This window comes from Zophobas morio, unplaced genomic scaffold, assembly GCF_036711695.1.
Source record: "Zophobas morio isolate AGI-343-1 ecotype UQ-CSIRO unplaced genomic scaffold, CSIRO_AGI_Zmor_V1 ptg000005l, whole genome shotgun sequence".
In the NCBI taxonomy this organism is placed as follows: domain Eukaryota; kingdom Metazoa; phylum Arthropoda; class Insecta; order Coleoptera; family Tenebrionidae; genus Zophobas; species Zophobas morio.
The window spans coordinates 16718591-16735901 of record NW_026972110.1 but is presented as its reverse complement, the minus strand read 5'-3'; the positions used below and the strand labels follow the sequence as shown (position 1 = coordinate 16735901).

General features: G+C 34.1%; 2 protein-coding genes and 1 long non-coding RNA gene across 11 annotated transcripts in view; 1 reads left to right on the top strand and 2 right to left on the bottom strand.

The window, feature by feature from the left end:
* The window catches only part of LOC135122885 (uncharacterized), a 35546-nt gene that overhangs the window by 14239 nt on the left and 3996 nt on the right, over positions 1–17311 (top strand). The gene's annotated exons all lie outside the window — the stretch shown is intronic.
* Positions 7623–11756, bottom strand: LOC135122881 (neprilysin-2-like). 2 transcript variants are annotated; one of them, XM_064047355.1, is made up of 10 exons: positions 11528–11756; positions 10533–11452; positions 10339–10460; positions 10103–10289; positions 9571–9889; positions 9132–9520; positions 8927–9082; positions 8640–8880; positions 8415–8586; positions 7623–8339 (listed from the first exon to the last, which is right to left on the bottom strand). In XM_064047355.1, exons 2-10 carry the CDS (start codon positions 10556–10558, stop codon positions 7750–7752), a joined length of 2202 nt encoding a protein of 733 aa, XP_063903425.1. In that variant the 5' UTR covers positions 10559–11452; positions 11528–11756; the 3' UTR covers positions 7623–7749. The 2 variants fall into 2 exon arrangements, with proteins under 2 accessions (XP_063903425.1, XP_063903426.1); XM_064047356.1 differs by lacking the exons at positions 10339–10460; positions 10533–11452; positions 11528–11756 and having other exon boundaries at positions 9571–10111; positions 10170–10259.
* On the bottom strand, positions 12675–16677 carry LOC135122882 (neprilysin-11-like). Of its 8 annotated transcripts, none has more exons than XM_064047361.1 (9): positions 16432–16677; positions 16268–16380; positions 16033–16219; positions 15665–15983; positions 15066–15612; positions 14980–15013; positions 14773–14930; positions 14542–14716; positions 12675–14468 (listed from the first exon to the last, which is right to left on the bottom strand). In XM_064047361.1, exons 5-9 carry the CDS (start codon positions 15093–15095, stop codon positions 14416–14418), a joined length of 450 nt encoding a protein of 149 aa, XP_063903431.1. In that variant the 5' UTR covers positions 15096–15612; positions 15665–15983; positions 16033–16219; positions 16268–16380; positions 16432–16677; the 3' UTR covers positions 12675–14415. The 8 variants fall into 6 exon arrangements, 4 of the variants coding, with proteins under 4 accessions (XP_063903431.1, XP_063903427.1, XP_063903430.1 ...); XR_010279473.1 differs by having other exon boundaries at positions 12675–12788; positions 12838–14468; positions 14773–15013; XR_010279474.1 differs by having other exon boundaries at positions 12675–12964; positions 13018–14468; positions 14773–15013.

The following is a 17311-nucleotide window of genomic DNA, read 5'->3' as shown; positions in this document are numbered from 1 at the left end:
CCGTTATTTTTCTTCAATTAGTTTTTGCTCTTCACAGTTTTATTCAATTCATCTTGATATGAAGCTCCTGAGGTTCTGAAATTTGAAAAAGTTCAACATTTTGCTTTCAGAGAAAAATCTGTTTTTCAAGCTCTTCTAAGTATGTATTTCTGTATTTTTTTCCTGCAGCATTAAATTTGTAATTCAGTTTCGAGCTATTGATCACGCTTACAGGCATTACCTTGATGGTCCATTTCCAATTTCAACTTAGCATTTTCTTTCTAAACATTTAAGCATGGAATAACCACTCCAAAAGACAGTGGCGGCTCGTAACCTTTTGAAATGGGGGGACACAATTTGATTTATGAGTTAAATATGAAGATATTAAACAGGTTGTTATTACCAATTAATAGACGAAATTGTGTGCCGGAAATAAGTACAGAAATGTATTCAATAAAAATAAAAAAGGATTTCTCCACATTTCTTTTTGCCTTCGGTCAAAATTTTACGTCCATGGCATCTAAAAGTTCATTTTGGACAGTTTTAGACGTTCCTTTAAAAACCGTTACTTCTTTAAAATGATCTGATTAAGTCAAATTCAGCCATAAAATCAATCAGACCTCGAAATATACCTAGATTTTATGATTCCCTACTTTCGTCATGTCCACGTAAAGCAAATTCAAACACTCGACAAAATTTTATGCAGATTATTATCAATGGACGTAATATATGGCGATTTTTTCGACGAGTTGTTTGCGAATGTCTGTATTACCGAGAAGATTATCCAAGAATATTTGTCATACGTGTTCGCGCAGAATGAAAATTAAAACCAGCGATAGTAACTCAATCCTCCCGAGCACGGTCGGAACGGGCCCACAGTCCAGTTGTATCAGGCGCATATCAAGCGGCTACGAGCTGTAGTAAACAAAACACCTAAATCAGCCATGATTCGATCTCTGTGCCGGGCTTTTATCAACATTTCATCAGAAATAACATATCGTACATCCAAGACACATCTTTAGATGCAAGTGGAAGTAAGTTTTGATACATTTTATACAAGTGGAGCGAGATAAAAAAATTAGTTTTGATAATTAGGACATAAATTTCCGGATAATTATTTAAATATTGAAAACTACTATTTTGCAATGTCCAGTGTGTATTCAGATGTTGTAATTTTGGGGGGGGGGTACGTGCCCTTGTGCAAAATAAGTCAAAAGGATATCTTCATTAAATCCATTAAACTTCTTAGACTTATACAAACCTTCCAAAGCTTGATAAAACCCACTCTCTCCCACCTCATTCTTAATTTTTTTAGGAGAAGATACCCTAGTTAAAAAAATATATTCATAAAACTTTGTATTCTATACTTATTAGGAGTAATATTTATTTAACTTTGACTATGATCACACCAGCTGAGAAAAATTTTTGCAGGCGTACTCCATCTGGACATCTAGATTCCTTCCTCAAGCATTCAGAAATCTGACAGCTAATTCTGTTATGTTACATTTATAGCTGATTATTATTGTTAACATAGTCAATTATTTTATTGAAATACTCTACCCTTGGAAAACATCGTGTGGTTACATCAGTGACAAATTAACTAATTACGTGTGTGGCTCATCCCCTATTTTAAAACACCTTGGATTTTAACGCCAAATCACAATTTTAATATTTTAATGAAACCTAGTTCTTTCAAAACTTTATTAAATTCCTAACGTTTTTGTATACCAAACTCAGAATTTCATCACACGCGACACTTATCTTTAGGATTCATCGGTGAACCCACAGGACAGTTAAAATCCCTTCCAAAATAATCCGAATTCATGAAAGGAGCCAGGAATTGAAAATAAAAAGGATCACGAAAAGTAATATCAAACTGCTTTGAAAAGTCTGTCTCCTTTTTAACGCACCAATTAGTCGCTGAAGAAATCCAGAAAAGTTGACGCGGTGTGTACCGAAGTCCCGGAAGCGAAGGTTCTGCTTTATTCCCTTTCAACCATTTGAGATATGCTCTATAAGCAATGTTGATTCCACCGTAATCGGCGATACTTTCGCCGACATATTTAACATGTCTGAAATCCATTTTTGTATCATTGTATTTGGTGTATTGCTTAACAATACACTGTATTTTCTTCTGAAAATTTCGGTTAATTTTCGGTTCCCACCAAACAAGCGCGTTGCCGGCTTCATCGTATTTCCTGGCACCATTATCAAACCCATGAATGACTTCATTGCCAATTATTATTTTTCCTATTGTCCCGTAATTCAAGTATTGAGGTCTATCAGGATCGAAGAGCTTATCCCGAAGCACACCAGCAGGCATTTCTAAAAAAAAAAAATTTGGAATTAGATTCTCTTAAACAAATACAAATTTTTATACATATAATATTTGCAATAAATACCAATGGTGTTTTCTTTTCCCTTATAATACGTTTTTAATCCACCAGTACTTGCGTGCTCTTCAAAATAATCATCCAACTTTTCAACTAACTTCATCCGAAAAAATTTTGACATATTAATATTGACCTTCCAAAAATATTCGTTATCATTAGAGAGCGGATTTTATGAAATTTGCATATCCGTTATTTTTTGCATATAAGACTTGATATTTAATATGTGAATGAATCATGCTAATTAAAAATGAATACAGCTATAAAAAAATTGCATATTTGCATATATTTGCCTTCTGCTGCATATTTCACGGAACAGGTGCATATTTTGCATTTTTATCAATTTTTGTGCTAATTTGAAAAAAAAAAATTGTCATTCTATCGGCATTTATTTAGAAAGACGAAATTTGATGAATCATATTACAAATATTATTCTAAGCTTCAAATAGCTAGGAAAGGTTTGGGTTTTATGGTAGTTTGGAGACCTCATCCTTCCAGGTAAATTCGCTCCCTAATTACTTTGGGAAATACCGTTCACTCCCAATATTTTTGTTCGTTAGTTAAGTGTATTAATGGTACGTTTAGTGGTGGTCGAAGGGACGTTATACTATCATTTTTCATCGTGAGTTTGTATTGAAGCATTTAAAGGGATACAGTTGTATCAATATGTCGAAGATAACTCAAATTAATTTATGGGTTAAACCTTTTCCTGAAGTTATTCTTCAAGAACGAACTGTGTTTTGTCGCGCCTGCACTAAACCGGTAAGTATTTTTATATCTGTGGACGTAGTACGCAGTTTTTCTATTTACAAATACATATACTTTAGAATCAGGAGAAAAACTTTTTGTTAGAATATTTCGAAAAATATTTATAAATAAATTGTTACGAAAAGAGTAGTTACATAATGGATTACTACTATTTTTTAATTTGTTCTGTTTTTATTTATTTTTTGCTATAAGAATATTAACTTTAAAAAGGTGATTTATGTGTTAGTGAAATGTAATTAAACACTTTGCAATGTGATTTATGTATTTTTTTTAATTAAAACGTAAGCTCGGGAAACCTGTTTTTTGTATTTTATAAATAAATTTAGTTCGCTTATTAAGCTTTTTCTTTATTTTTGGAGCATATGCAACTGCATATCTCTGCATATATTAAGAAAGTTACTGCATATTTGCATAAATTTGGTGCATATCATATGATCATATTTCTCAAAATTTTGCTGCATATTTTCCGCTCTCTAGTTATCATCCAGGTGCAACTGAAGTCATGATTTGTTAAAACTAATTACCGATTCATGCACTATTTTCGCATTACCCATTGATAATAAAGATTCACATAGGTGTCATTTAGAAGTTATTCGGGGTAACCTACACAAAAAGTCATTTTCTTCGCTTTAATGGCAGCATATATTTTAGCGCTCTCATCCATCCAATCCACTGTTTTCAAAGCATTCAAAAATGAATTCTTAATGTTTACAGGTAATTCAGTCACTTTATGTTTAATGCGTTTGTCGAACAAATACTGGATGTGTACAGAAGACCAAGCAACGTGCAACCTAAAATTTTGTGGTAAATGTTATAATGATGTTTTTGATAATGCTCACTCTGATGCTTTCGAAATGCATCTGTTCCATCTTGGAGTGGCTTTGAATTTCCCATCAACAATTTTCAAAGATTCCACTTGTTTTATTTCAAATTCTTCTGGCAAATATTGAACCAAGCTTGCAAGAACTGTTGAAAACATATAGTTCGCTAGAGTTCTAAAAAGAACACTGTTGTTTTAATGAAAAATACGAGGCAAAAATTATACCTCTTTTTTATTTCAAGTACAGAGTTTACTACCTTTCTGAAAAAGTTCGGTTGCTTCTCATAAATACCGGAACCAACATCTTCTTGGGAAACAAAAAAATGTTTATTAACTTTAACCACGGGAAACTCGGATAAATTTTCTGTAATTCCTCTTCATTATAAATTTAACTGAATAATAAAGTATCAAGTCCCTTTAATGCAATAAATTTGTTGTCATGGAAAATACAAACAAACAACGCAACATTTTGCAATTTTTCAACGTTTGAAGTGTTTTGGGTGTTACTTGAGGTAAAAATGTCAGAAGATGATGTTGCATAGTATCTTTTGATGTTGAAGAGTCAGCCACACTGGCACACAATTCACTATTGCCCGAGAAATCAAAGAAAAATTATAATAAGGCGTACAGAGTTTGAGAACTGGTGTTTGATATTGTTTTGTTTTATTTTTCCTCTAGTTAGGAAAAGTTTCACTTTTCCAAACCCAAATGAATGTGGAAAACTAGAACAATTAACAACCGAATTTTACAAATGCTTTTACGTAACTGAAATAACATTTAGTGGCTGAAATGTGGGCAACAGAAAGAGCAGTTTATTAGTGGAAGTGTAAAGGATATAACTTTTTAAATTAAACGCAATCAGAATCGTTTAAGTTGTTAACTTCAGTTGATTTTAATCAATAACAGAAAAGAAGCATTTTTTTTGTAAAATCAGTAATAAAGTTTTCGGTCGATTCCGTATTGCTATAACCTTGATAATCATCTTTTATAATTACAACAACGGAAAAGTTGTAATTTGGGGCCAAGTGAATGTTCTTCAGTGGTTTATCGTTTCAGTTTATGACATTGATTGCTGGATATCGCACTCAACTGACATAACACAGAATATTTATCCTCATCAAAACGATTTTACTTTCTTAGTTAATTTACTTTATGCTGGGAGGATGCTTAGTATTTAACTGGGTTTATTTTCATGGCTCCCTGTTGATCTAATGGTGCTCTTAAGTGTGCTATAGGTGACTGAATGATCAAGCAATGTCCTAAAGAAGGTAAACTTTTAATGAACGTCAAATCACAATTTTAATATTTTTATTTTATCCTATATTGTAACCATACCGATAACACGTTGACAACGAGTTACGTTAAGGCATACTTTACATTACTAGTACTGTTATGAATTTTCATAACAACACTAGTGTTGTTATGAAATCATAATCTTCACTGACATTTTCCCTTCAGAGCTGTTGACATAAAAATTTTAAAAACTTACTAATTCCGAAGCGTCTGCTAATAGTAATTAATCTATCTATCGTGTATTTTTTTCTCCAGGTCTTAAAGTTTACTACCTCTTTGAGATACCTGCCAGCTGTTTTTTTGCCTTTCAGCAACGGCCTTTTATTTTGGAAGTCATTCTCGCATTTACAAAATCAGAAACAATAGTTTTTTCAGTGTAAACAACTAATACCGTGGCTACCAGCGCAGGCATAGCTGACTGATTTTTCGTGCGCTTTGAACTTTGTCGTTAAAAATATTTTTGTTATAGTTTTAAATTGTGATTATAGGATAAAATAAAACGTGTTACGATGCACGTAACGTTATCTGGTTTTACATTACTCGGAAATTTTAAAGAACTCGGGGCTACCGCCCCTCGTTCTTCAAACATATTCCTCGTAATGTAAAAACCCTAATAACGTTACTTGTATCGTAAACTACTATAATGAAACATATATATTTCTTACAAAAGTTTGTTATATTCCTTTCATAGTGTCACATTAGACTTTTTGAGTTTTTAAAATTTCGACATTCCTCTCTTCGGGAAATCGCCCAACCACGAGTTACGGCGGGGAGACCATAATGCTGAGCTTATCATAGATTGACGAACTGTGATTTTGCAAGTTCAGCACGAGAGAGTCTTCCTGGGCTCGTTTAGTTTAGTTTAGTTTAGTTTATTACGGAAAACTCCATTTACATTAATATAGAATTGATAAAAATTACATAAAACCACCATTTACAATCTAAATTAATTGAAAATAAATTCAAATTAAACATCAACTCCTAAGTTAACAATTTTTAAATAAAATATAAACAATTTTTCTTCTAAATATGTATAAAGGGTTTGAGAAAATATCTACTGATCTATATCCCGCTAATATATTACCTAATTGCATCATTCGCCTAACTGCGTTGTTCAAACTCAGATTTGTTTGTGCAACCGAAACTCGAAAAATTTTAGCACCTCTGGTTGTACATATATTCGAAACCGGTGCATAAAATGATAATTTTGATAAAATATCAGGCGAACGTAAATGAAAATTAATAATTGCATGTAAGATGCAAGAATCCGACATTGTTCTCCTTATATGCAAAGGAGGAAGTTTAAACAATTCCATGACCACATCATATTCTCCTGGACGATGTGCAATCCCCATTTTAAATTCCATACATCGTAGAAACTTTTTTTGAATTCTTTCCAAAAGTTCAATGTCTGTTTTATAAAATGGATTCCAAACTGATGAGCAATATTCAACCTGAGATCGTACAAGTGAGCAATAAAGTACTCTCAATAAGTCGTTGATAGCATATGACAATGACGCCACAAAAAACCCCACATATTTAATGCTTTTTTAAATATCATACTATAATGACTCTTGAAAGCTAACTTAGAATCGAAAACGACCCCTAGATCCTTAATTTCATCCACGATCTTGAGTGAGACATCATCAATCGCATAAGAGCGAATAAAAACATTCCGTAGATTACGATTACAAAAAGAAATGGCATAACATTTATTGACATTCAGAAATAACTGATTCTTTAGGCACCATCCATGCAAACTGTTTAAATCGAATTGTAATTTGATTGTGTCCTCAAAGCAGCTGATTTTCTTGAAGATTTTTAAATCATCCGCATAAAGCAGAAAATTAGAAAATTCAAAATTAAATTGCAAGTCATTAATAAAAATAAGAAACAAAACTCGACCGCAATGTGTACCCTGTGGTACACCTGAAGGGACTTCGAAACTATTAGATTTAAAATTTCCAATTCTAACTTGCTGCTGTCTCCCCGATAAAAATGATAACAACCAATTCACTGTGTCATGATGAAAGCCAAAGTAATTTAATTTAGAGATTAAAATATTGTGATCTACTCTGTCGAATGCCTTGGCAAAATCGGTGTAAACAGAATGAACCTGAATCCTGGCTTCGAACGCCTCATTAATAAATATAGAATACGAAAGCAAATTTGACAGAGGCGATTTACCCTTCATGAAGCCGTGTTGATTACTTGTCAAAACTGAAGAAGACAACCAGTGGAGTTGTTTCGACACAATACTATCCAAAATTTTGGGAATAACAGATTGTTTGCATACACCCCTATAATTTAATAAGTTCGTGCCGGAACTTCGGAAGAGAGAGTGTGTGTGACATAAATATAAACTAGGTAAATAGTTTTAAGAGTTTTATTTTTATTTGGTAAAATGTTTTTGGTTATTTTGGATAAATAAATTATTGTCTTAAGTTTTTCTAAAATTTCTAAAAGTTTCCTATTTATCTTTTTCAGAGTGGGGGCTTTTCACCACACACTACACTTATATTTAGGATTCATCGGCGACCCCAGAGGGCAGTTAAAATCCCTTCCAAAATAGTCCGAATTCATAAAAGAAACCAGAATTCGAAAATAATCGGGAGAATGAGCACTCCAACGAATAGACTGCTTTAAATATTCTTTCTTCACTTTGGCACACGAATTAGTGGCCGCAGAAATCCAGAAAAGCTGACGCGGTGTATACCGAAGTGCCGGAAGAGGCAGCTCCGGTTTATTCCTTTCCAGCCATTTCAAATACCCTCTGTATGCAATTTTAATTCCACCGTTATCGGCGATATCTTCAGCCAAAGTTTTAAGGCCGTTTAAATTAATTTCTGACTCAGGAATTGTGTAATTGCTGTATTGGTCCACAAGACATTGGCTTTTCTGCCCAAAGGTTCGGTTAGTTTCCGGCTCCCACCAATCAATCACATTGCCGTTTTTATCATACTGCCTGCCATTACTATCAAATCCGTGAGTGATTTCATGGCCAATTATGTCCCCTAGCGCTCCGTAATTCAAGTATTGAGGTCTATCGGGATCAAAGAAGTTATCCTGAAGCACAGCAGCAGGCAATTCTAAAAAAAAATTATGATTACAATTTTTAAAGTAAGACATTGAACAATATTTAAAACATGATCTATAATGTATACCAATGGTGTTTTCGACTTGTATATAAAAGGCATTGACTTTAAAAGTATATGCTTGGGTTTTCCAGCCTTCGTTATTCACGGGTATACGCAGCTCCTGAAAATGCTTCATATGAAGAAATCGTGACAAATTAAAATGGACTTTCAAAGAATACTCGTCACCATTCAGCTCCAACTGAAATAATTTGTTAAAACCGATGATTGAAACTTGCGATTCTCCGACTTTACTCCTTGATAATAATCTTCCACATTGTTGTCATCTAGAAGTTCCTCAGGGTAACCTATAAAATAGCTCATTTTCTCTGCTTTAATAACAGCGTGTTTTTTCGTCTTCTGATCCATCCAACCCACTTTTTTCAAAGTATCCAAAAATGAGCTCTTAATGTCTGCTACTAATTCAGTCACTTTATGTTTAATAAGTTTATCCAACATATGCTTGATATGTATAGATGACATAGCGATGTGCAACCTAATTTTTTATTTTAATTTTAAGGATCCTTTTTGATAAAACTCACCTCGATGCTTGCCACACGCAAGTTTTCCATCTCGGAGTTGCCTCATTTTTCGTATACGCAATTCTCTCATATTCCGCTTCTTTTCTTCTAAATTGTTCTGGCAAATGGGTAACCAAACGCTCAAGAATGGTTGAAAACATATAGTTTGCTAAGGTCCTAAAAAGAAAACCATTATTTTACTTAAAAATGGAGAACAAAATTATGCCTCTTTTTGATGTTAGGTAGAAATGTTTCTAAGCTATCCATATATTTTGGAATCGCTACATTAATAATATCATCCGAAGTAAACGTATCTATCGGAGACAAATAATTGTTGATCAACTTTAACCAAGAAAGACTCGGGTAATTTTTCTGTAATTCTCGAATTGTTACAGGATTATAGTTCAAAGATTTATTTTTTTCTTCCTCATCTGGAATTATCAGCTTTGCCAATTCAATTCGAAAATCAATAACGTCTTTCATATCAGAAATGGCAGTTGCTCTATCCGCACCAAAAAGAACCGCAAATTCGACCATGTGGTTATACATAGCTTTAACTGTAGTGTCGTTAAAACCTTTCTTTAGTGTTTCATAATACATAGAAGGTTGGGTAATCTGTAAATAGCTACTAATACCACTCGATACACAAGAAAATAAATACTCACTGTAAATATGACTTTGGTGGAATCTTTGTAATCAGTACCCACATGCATGCTAAAGAAGAAACTTTCTCTCCATTCGCTTTTCTGAATACGATACAAAAGGCTTTTCCAATCGAAAATTTTGTCGTTCCAATAAGGTTCTACAACAGGCCACCCACCAAGATCCTTAAACCCATTTTTCACAAAAGTCAGCCCTTCTGTTTCAATTTGTTTTGTGTTCATGCACGATTTATAAACTTTCTTGAGAAGTTTTAGATGAGATGGTTCATGATCTCGATCAGGCTCTTCCAAAAGGTTCATCAGTTGTAGATTTACTTTATCTCTGAATAAATTCGCTTTAATTAAATTTAAACCCAGACTTTTTTTTTTATTATTTTTTTTATTTGACTTCGTTCCCCTACAGGCCGGTGGCCCAATTACAGGGGAACGGGGCACATACACAACACCCAGAGCCGGGCGGGAATCGAACCCACGACCCAAGGTGTAGCGGGCAAGCAGGAAGCTACCTAACCCACCCGGGTCCCCTTTTTCTCACCTAGTGTCGCTGAAGGAAGAAACCATTACTTTGTCGTCAGGAATTATGGTATTTTTAACAAAGTTACCACAAGCAAATTTATAAAAATCGTCACACGGATCAACGGTTTCGTCAATTTTCTCTAATATGTGTGCTGCTGAACGAATACATTTTTCCGTTAAACACACGTCTTGTGGAAGACCCTCTCCTACGAAATTTTATTAGCAATTTATTTTTAATGTTAAAGAAAAACTCACTGGTTGGAGGAAACGTCATTAGGAAATTTGACATCAAGTAGGTGATTACAACAACAGAAAACCCGGTAAGAACAAGCAAACATTTTTCAATTCTAGTCTGTCGTTCCCACCACGAAAATTTTCTAAAAATACGCGGTTTTAAGTAAATTACGCCGAAATTACGCCATTATCCTTATCTCTTAATATATACTCACTTTTCCTTGGGTAATTTTTCAACCATTTGGAATCGGCGAATCTAAAATTTGCTTAAAGCCAGTTATATGTTATTGGTCTGGAATGTGCATAAGCAGCGTATTTGACTTTATACACTCGTAAAAGGTTCGGCCCCCACTAATTTAACAAGAAGTAGTGAAACACGTCTGTTAGATAATTTTGTATACTGTACAAAGAACTACAGATAGAAATAATTTATTAAATTAAACGAAATCGTGTCGCCAAAACCGTTTAAGTTGTTCAATTCTGAAGTCGTTAATTTAATTTAGGGTATTCTAACGAACTGTGATATGTTGTTTCCTGGCACTAATTTAAATAAAGCGAAGTTAAGAATATGGGTAGTTGTAGAACATGACTGAAACGAAAAAAAAAATGAATGGAAAGATTTACCGTCTGAAAACAATTTGCATTTAGGGGCTCTATTTTTGGAGTACCAGTACTGATTCCAAAAATTCATGTACATAAGTATTATTTCACTTTCCATTGGTTACATAGCATTGAAAAAAGAGCACGACGTTTCATCAGTCAAGTTCCTATAGTTTTCCGGTTGAAGTATCAATTGCTGATATCAAAAATCTCATGAATTTTGAAACTGGTTAGTATGAGATTTTGCAAATGATAGTATGCCAGAAAATAAAATGGTGAGCAACTGAAGATTATTTTGAATGGCTGGTAAGTTTTCAGTTAAGGATTCCCACAACCCAAAACTTTTACTTGCCAGATAATTAACATTTATGAGGGTATTCCAATAGGTGTGGGACCATCCCGTCCATTTCTTTTTTAACAGTAAATTGAAATTTGCAGTTCTTTCTTTGTCTTCATCGGTTGGTTATTTTTCTTGAATTAGTTTTTGCTCTTCACAGTTTTATTCAATTCCTCTTGATATGAAGCTCCTGAGGTTCTAAAATTTGAAAAAGTTCAACTTTTTTTTTTCGCAGCATTTTTAATTCAGTTTCAAGCTATTAATCACGCTTACAGGCATTACCTTGATGGTCGATTTCCAATTTCAACTTAGCATTTTCTTTCTAAACATTTAAGCATGGAATAACTACTCCAAAAGACAGTGGCTGCTCGTGATCTTTTGAAATGGGGGGACACAATTTGATTGATTAGTTAAATATGAAGATATAAAACAGGTTGTTATTACCAATTAATAGACGAAATTGTGTGACGGAAACAAATACAAAAATGTTTTCAATTAAAATAAAAAATTGGTCTAAAGAGTTTAGACAGTACTTCCCTCGCTGTCGGAAACGTGACGACTGCATGCCTATTATGTTTTTTTTTCGCAGTGGATTTTAAAGAATTCGGTTTTGTAGTTCCTGAGTAAATCAATAAAATAAATTTACGCATTCATTAATTTTTTTGAGTCACCCTGTATATGCAAATCCAAAAAATATGAATGGAGTGATAAATCACAAGTACAGACTCATCATATTTTGTACATTTTAGATATGATTTATTCCACAAACTTTTGAGCTGACGTCATCAAGTTTTTGGAGGGGATAAGCAAATATTTTTTGACTAAAGATTTATGATGCTCTTTATAGCCTTAAAACATCTGCAACATTTCAAAGCATTCTGGTTAGCAGATTGAAAATTAAATTTCAGAATGTTGTTTTATAATTTTGATTTTTTTTCCAAAAATCTGGACGTTTCGGGTGAAAAGTCGATTCGGAGTTGTAAACTACATGTGTAGGACTATGTTATTTTATACAATTGAAAACCCATTTACTATGTACAATTTTGAAGTGACGTCATCGCATTAGTGGTGGGGATGATTAGACAAATTTTGGTTAGCGTTTTACCATCTACATCATATTCTTAATATAAGTACAAAATTTCACAACAATCGGTCCAGTACTTTCGGAGATTATCTGTCTAATAAAAATCCGGGACGGCAGACGGACAGACGGACGGACAGACGGACGGACAGACGGACGGACAGACGGACGGACAGACGGACGGACAGACGGACGGACAGACGGACAGACAGACGGAAATGGGAGACCTATTTCTTCGTCTTCTAGGGGTCATGAAAGATCGAGAAAACGTAAAAGTAGAGATTCGGCCGACGGACTCGATTACAATACTTCCTTTGCTTACGCTCGGGAAGTAAAAAGGATTTCTCCACATATCTTTTTGCCTTCGGTCAAAATTTTACGTTCATGGCATCTAAAAGTTCATTTTGGACAGTTTTAGACGTTCCTTTAAAAACCGTTACTTTTTCAAATGATCTGATCAAGTCCAATTCAGCCATAAAATCAATCAGACCTCGAAATATACCTAGATTTTGTGATTCCCTACATTCCTTATGTCCACGTAAATCAAATTCAAACACTCGACAAAATTGTATGCACATTATTAATCGGCGTAATATATGGCGATTTTTGTCGACCCTTGCGTTATGTGCCTGAATATTATTAATATAAGCGGTGTGTAGTTGTTTGCGAATGTCTGTATTACCGAGAAGATTATCCAAGAATATTTATTATACGTGTTAGCGCAGAATGAAAATTAAAACCCTCGATAGTAACTCAATCCTCCCGAGCACGGTCGGAATGGGCCCACAGTCCAGTTGTATCAGGCGCATATCAGGCGGCTCCGAAATGTAGTAAACAAAACACCTAAATCAGTCATGATTCGATCTCTGTGCCAGGCTTTTATCAACATTTCATCAGAAATAACATATCGTATATCCAAGACACACCTTTAGATGCAAGTGGAAGTAAGTTTTGATACATTTTATACAAGTGGAGCGAGATGATAAAATTAGTAGTAGTAATTATGACATAAATTTCCGGATAACTTTTTAAATATTGAAAATTACTATTTTGCTATGTCCAGTGTATTTGTAGACATTGTAATTTTGGGGGGGTACGTGCCCTTGTGCAAAATAAGTCAAAAGGATATTTTCATTAATTCCATTAAACTCCTTAGAATTATACCAACTTTCCAAAGCTTGATAAAACCCACTCTCTCCCACCTCATTCTTGATTTTTTTTAGGAGAAGTTACCCTAGAAAAAAAATATATTCATAAAACTTAGTATTCTATACATGTTAGGAGTAATATTTATTTAACTTTGACTATGATCACACCAGCTGAGAAAAATTTTTGCAGGCGTACTCCATTTACATCTAGATTCCCTCATCAAGCATTCAGAAGTCTGACAGCTAATTGTGTTATGTTAAATTTATACCTGATTATTGTTAATATAGTCAATTATTTTATTGAAATACTCTACCCTTGGAAAACATCGTGTGGTTACATCAGTGACAAATTAACTAATTACGTGTGTGCCTCATCCCCTATTTTAAAACACCTTGGATTTTTACGCCAAATCACAATTTTAGCATTTTAATGAAACTTAGTTCTTACAAAACTTTATTATATTCCTAACATTTTTGTATACCAAACAAAGAATTTCATCACAAACCACACTTATCTTTTATCGGTGAACCCACAGGACAGTTAAAATCCCTTTCAAAATAATCCGAATACTTGAAAGGAAGTAGGAATTGTAAATAAAAAGGATCACGAAAATTTATATCAAACTGCTTTGAAAATTCTGGCTTCTTTTTAACGCACAAATGAGTCGCTGAAGAAATCCAGAAAAGCTGACGCGGTGTGTACCGAAGTCCCGGAAGCGAAAGTTCTGGTTTATTCTTTTTCAACCATTTGAGATACGCTCTGTAAGCAATGTAACGCCATTTAAATTCATGTCAAAATAATTGAATTTCCTGTTTTGGTACTGAATACACTGTCTTCCCTTCTTAAAATTCAGCTTCCACCACACAATAATATCAAACCCATGAATGACTTCATTGCCAATTATTTTTCCTATTGTCCCGTAATTCAAATATTAAGGTCTATCAGGATCGAAGAGCTTATCCTGGAGCACACCAGCAGGCATTTCTAGAAAAAAAATTTTTGGAAGTAGATTCTCTTAAACAAATACACATTTTTATATAATATTTATAATATATACCAATAGACTTTTCGTTTCTAATATAATACGCTTTTAATCCATCAGTACTTGCATGGTCTTCAAAATAATCTTTAATGAAGGGTGGTGCATCCAGCTTTTCAACGAAATTCATCCGAAAAAATTTTGATATTTTAACGTTGAGCTTCCAAAAATATTCGTTACCATCCAGGTGCAACTGAAGTCATGATTTGTTAATACTAATTACCGATACATGCACTATTTCCGCATTACCCATTGATAATAAACTTTCACATAGTTGTCCTTTAGAAGTTCTTCGGGGTAACCTACACAAAAAGTCATTTTCTTCACTTTAATAGTAGCGCATCTTTGAGTGCTTTGATAAATCCAATCCACTGTTTTCAGAGCATCCAACAATGAATTCTTAATGTCTACAGTTAATTCAGTCAATTTATGTTTAAGGCGTTTGTCGAAAAAAACCTGGATGAACACAGAAGACTGAGCAACGTGCAACCTAAAATTTTTTGGTAAGCGTTATAATGACGTTTTGCTTCGATAATGCTCACTTTGATACCTCCCACATGCATATGTTCCATCTTGGAAGGGCTTTGAAATTCTCATCAACAATTTTCAAATATTCCACTTGTTTTATTTCAAAGTCTTCTGGTAAATATCGAACCAAGCTTGCAAGAAGTGTTGAAAACATATAGTTTGCTAGAGTTCTAAAAAGAACATTGTTGTTTTAGGTAGAAAGTTTTCTAATCTTTCGAAAAACTTCGGTTGCTCCACATGAATAATATCATCCGGAACCAACCTCATCATGGGAAACAAAAAATTGTTGATTAAATTTAACCACGGGAAACTCGGATACATTTCCTGTAATCCTCGAATTGTAGAAGTATGTGAAGAGATATTGTTCCGTTCCTCAAGTGGTATTAACACCTTTGCAAATTCAATTTGAAAATCAATCACATCTTTCATATCAGAACTTGCAGTTGCTTTGTCAGCACCGAAAAGAACCGCAAATTTGACCATATACTCATACAAAGCTTTAACTACAGTATCGTTACGTCCTTCCTTTAAATTTACATAATCCATATAAGGTTGGCTAATCTGTAAATGCGAATAATAATACAACCCGATAATTGAGAAACGAAATACTCACTGTATATACGCGTGGGCCCCATTTTTTGTAACCACTATCGTTAATGTTGATAAAGAACAAACTCCGTGTCCATTCACCTTCCAGAAGGCGAAACGCAAGGGTGGTTCATTCGAATTTTGTTTCATTCCAGTAAGGTTCTACGACAGGCCAACCACCAAAGTCCTTAAACGCCTTTTTCATATAAGTCAATCCCTCTTTTTCGATTTGTGTTGTGTTCATACAAGACTTATAAACTGCTTTGAGTAGTTTTAATGAATATGATTCGTTATGATGATCAGGCCCTTCCAAAAGCTTGTAGAATTGTAGCCTTACTTTATCACTGAATAAATTCACTTTATCATTAAATTCAAACTGAGAATTTTTCTGACCTGTTGTCGGTAAAGGGAGAAATCGATTTTTTGCCAGCAGGGATTATGGCGTTTTTAACAAATTTACCACAGGCAAATTTATAAAAGTCATCGCACGGATCAACAGTTTCGTCAATTTTTTCTAATATGTCTGCTGTCGAACGAAGACATTTTTCCGTCAAACACACGTCTTGCTGAAGAGTATCTCCTAGGAAATTTTATTGCCAATTGGTTTTCATGTTGGATAAAAACTTACTGGTTGAAGGAGACGTCATTAGTACATGTAACATCAAGTAGATGATTACAACAACGGTAAAAACAAGCAAATATTTTTCAATTTTGGTCTGTCGTTCACACCACAAAAATATTCTAAAAATACACAGTTTCAACTATATTACACCAAAACTAAGACATACTCACTTTTCCTTGGGTAATTTATTATCCATTTCAAACCGGCGAATCTAAAATAATTTTCTTAAAATGACTGGATTGTAAGCATGGAGCCGAGCTCATAATATCGTCCCGTTCTAACGTAACAATAAGTAATGAACTTAAATTGACGAAATCGTGTCGCCATAACTGTTAAGGTTGTTGTCTTCCCTTCAGTTTTAATATCAAACATTATCAAGCCCGTGAGTGATTTCGTGACCAATTATTTGTCCTATTGCGCCGTAGTTTAAGTACTGAACCCTGTCTGGGTCGAAGAAATATAAATTTGAAATTTTCAACTCATACCAATGGTATTTTCGGCTGGTATGTAAGTACCCACGTCATAAGTACGAGCTTGTTCTACTCGGTAAGGTTTCTTCACAAGTTTACGCAACTTTTGAATTTTCTTTTTATGGCTAAGGATAAATTAATTTGCCTCTATCTTGAAAATTTATAATCTTCAGCAGCGGTCCTGAAGTAGTTGTTGGCAACAGTGGTTCAACACAAGAACTGCACATCAGTTTTTGCTGGATTTTTCTGATTACATACCCAGCGACAAATGCTACAGAAGCAGAATATATTTTGCTTTCTGGGATGTACCTAGTTATTTTGCGAATCTTCTAATCGAACGCTGGTGGTGGCAGGTATCAACATTTCTGTTGTATGGTTATTTGTAGCTCTATAAGAGTCATTCTACTCTTTGAGAATTGGTGAGAAGAACTGACAAAGCTAAATCGTTCTGCGACATTTGATGATTCTGAAGCTTTTACAATACCACATCTTAAAATATCTGACGCAATGCATACACTGCAGCTCTAGCATCTGTGGCATCATTGGATCCAGCTCTTAACCGTATATGCGCAAATGTTAC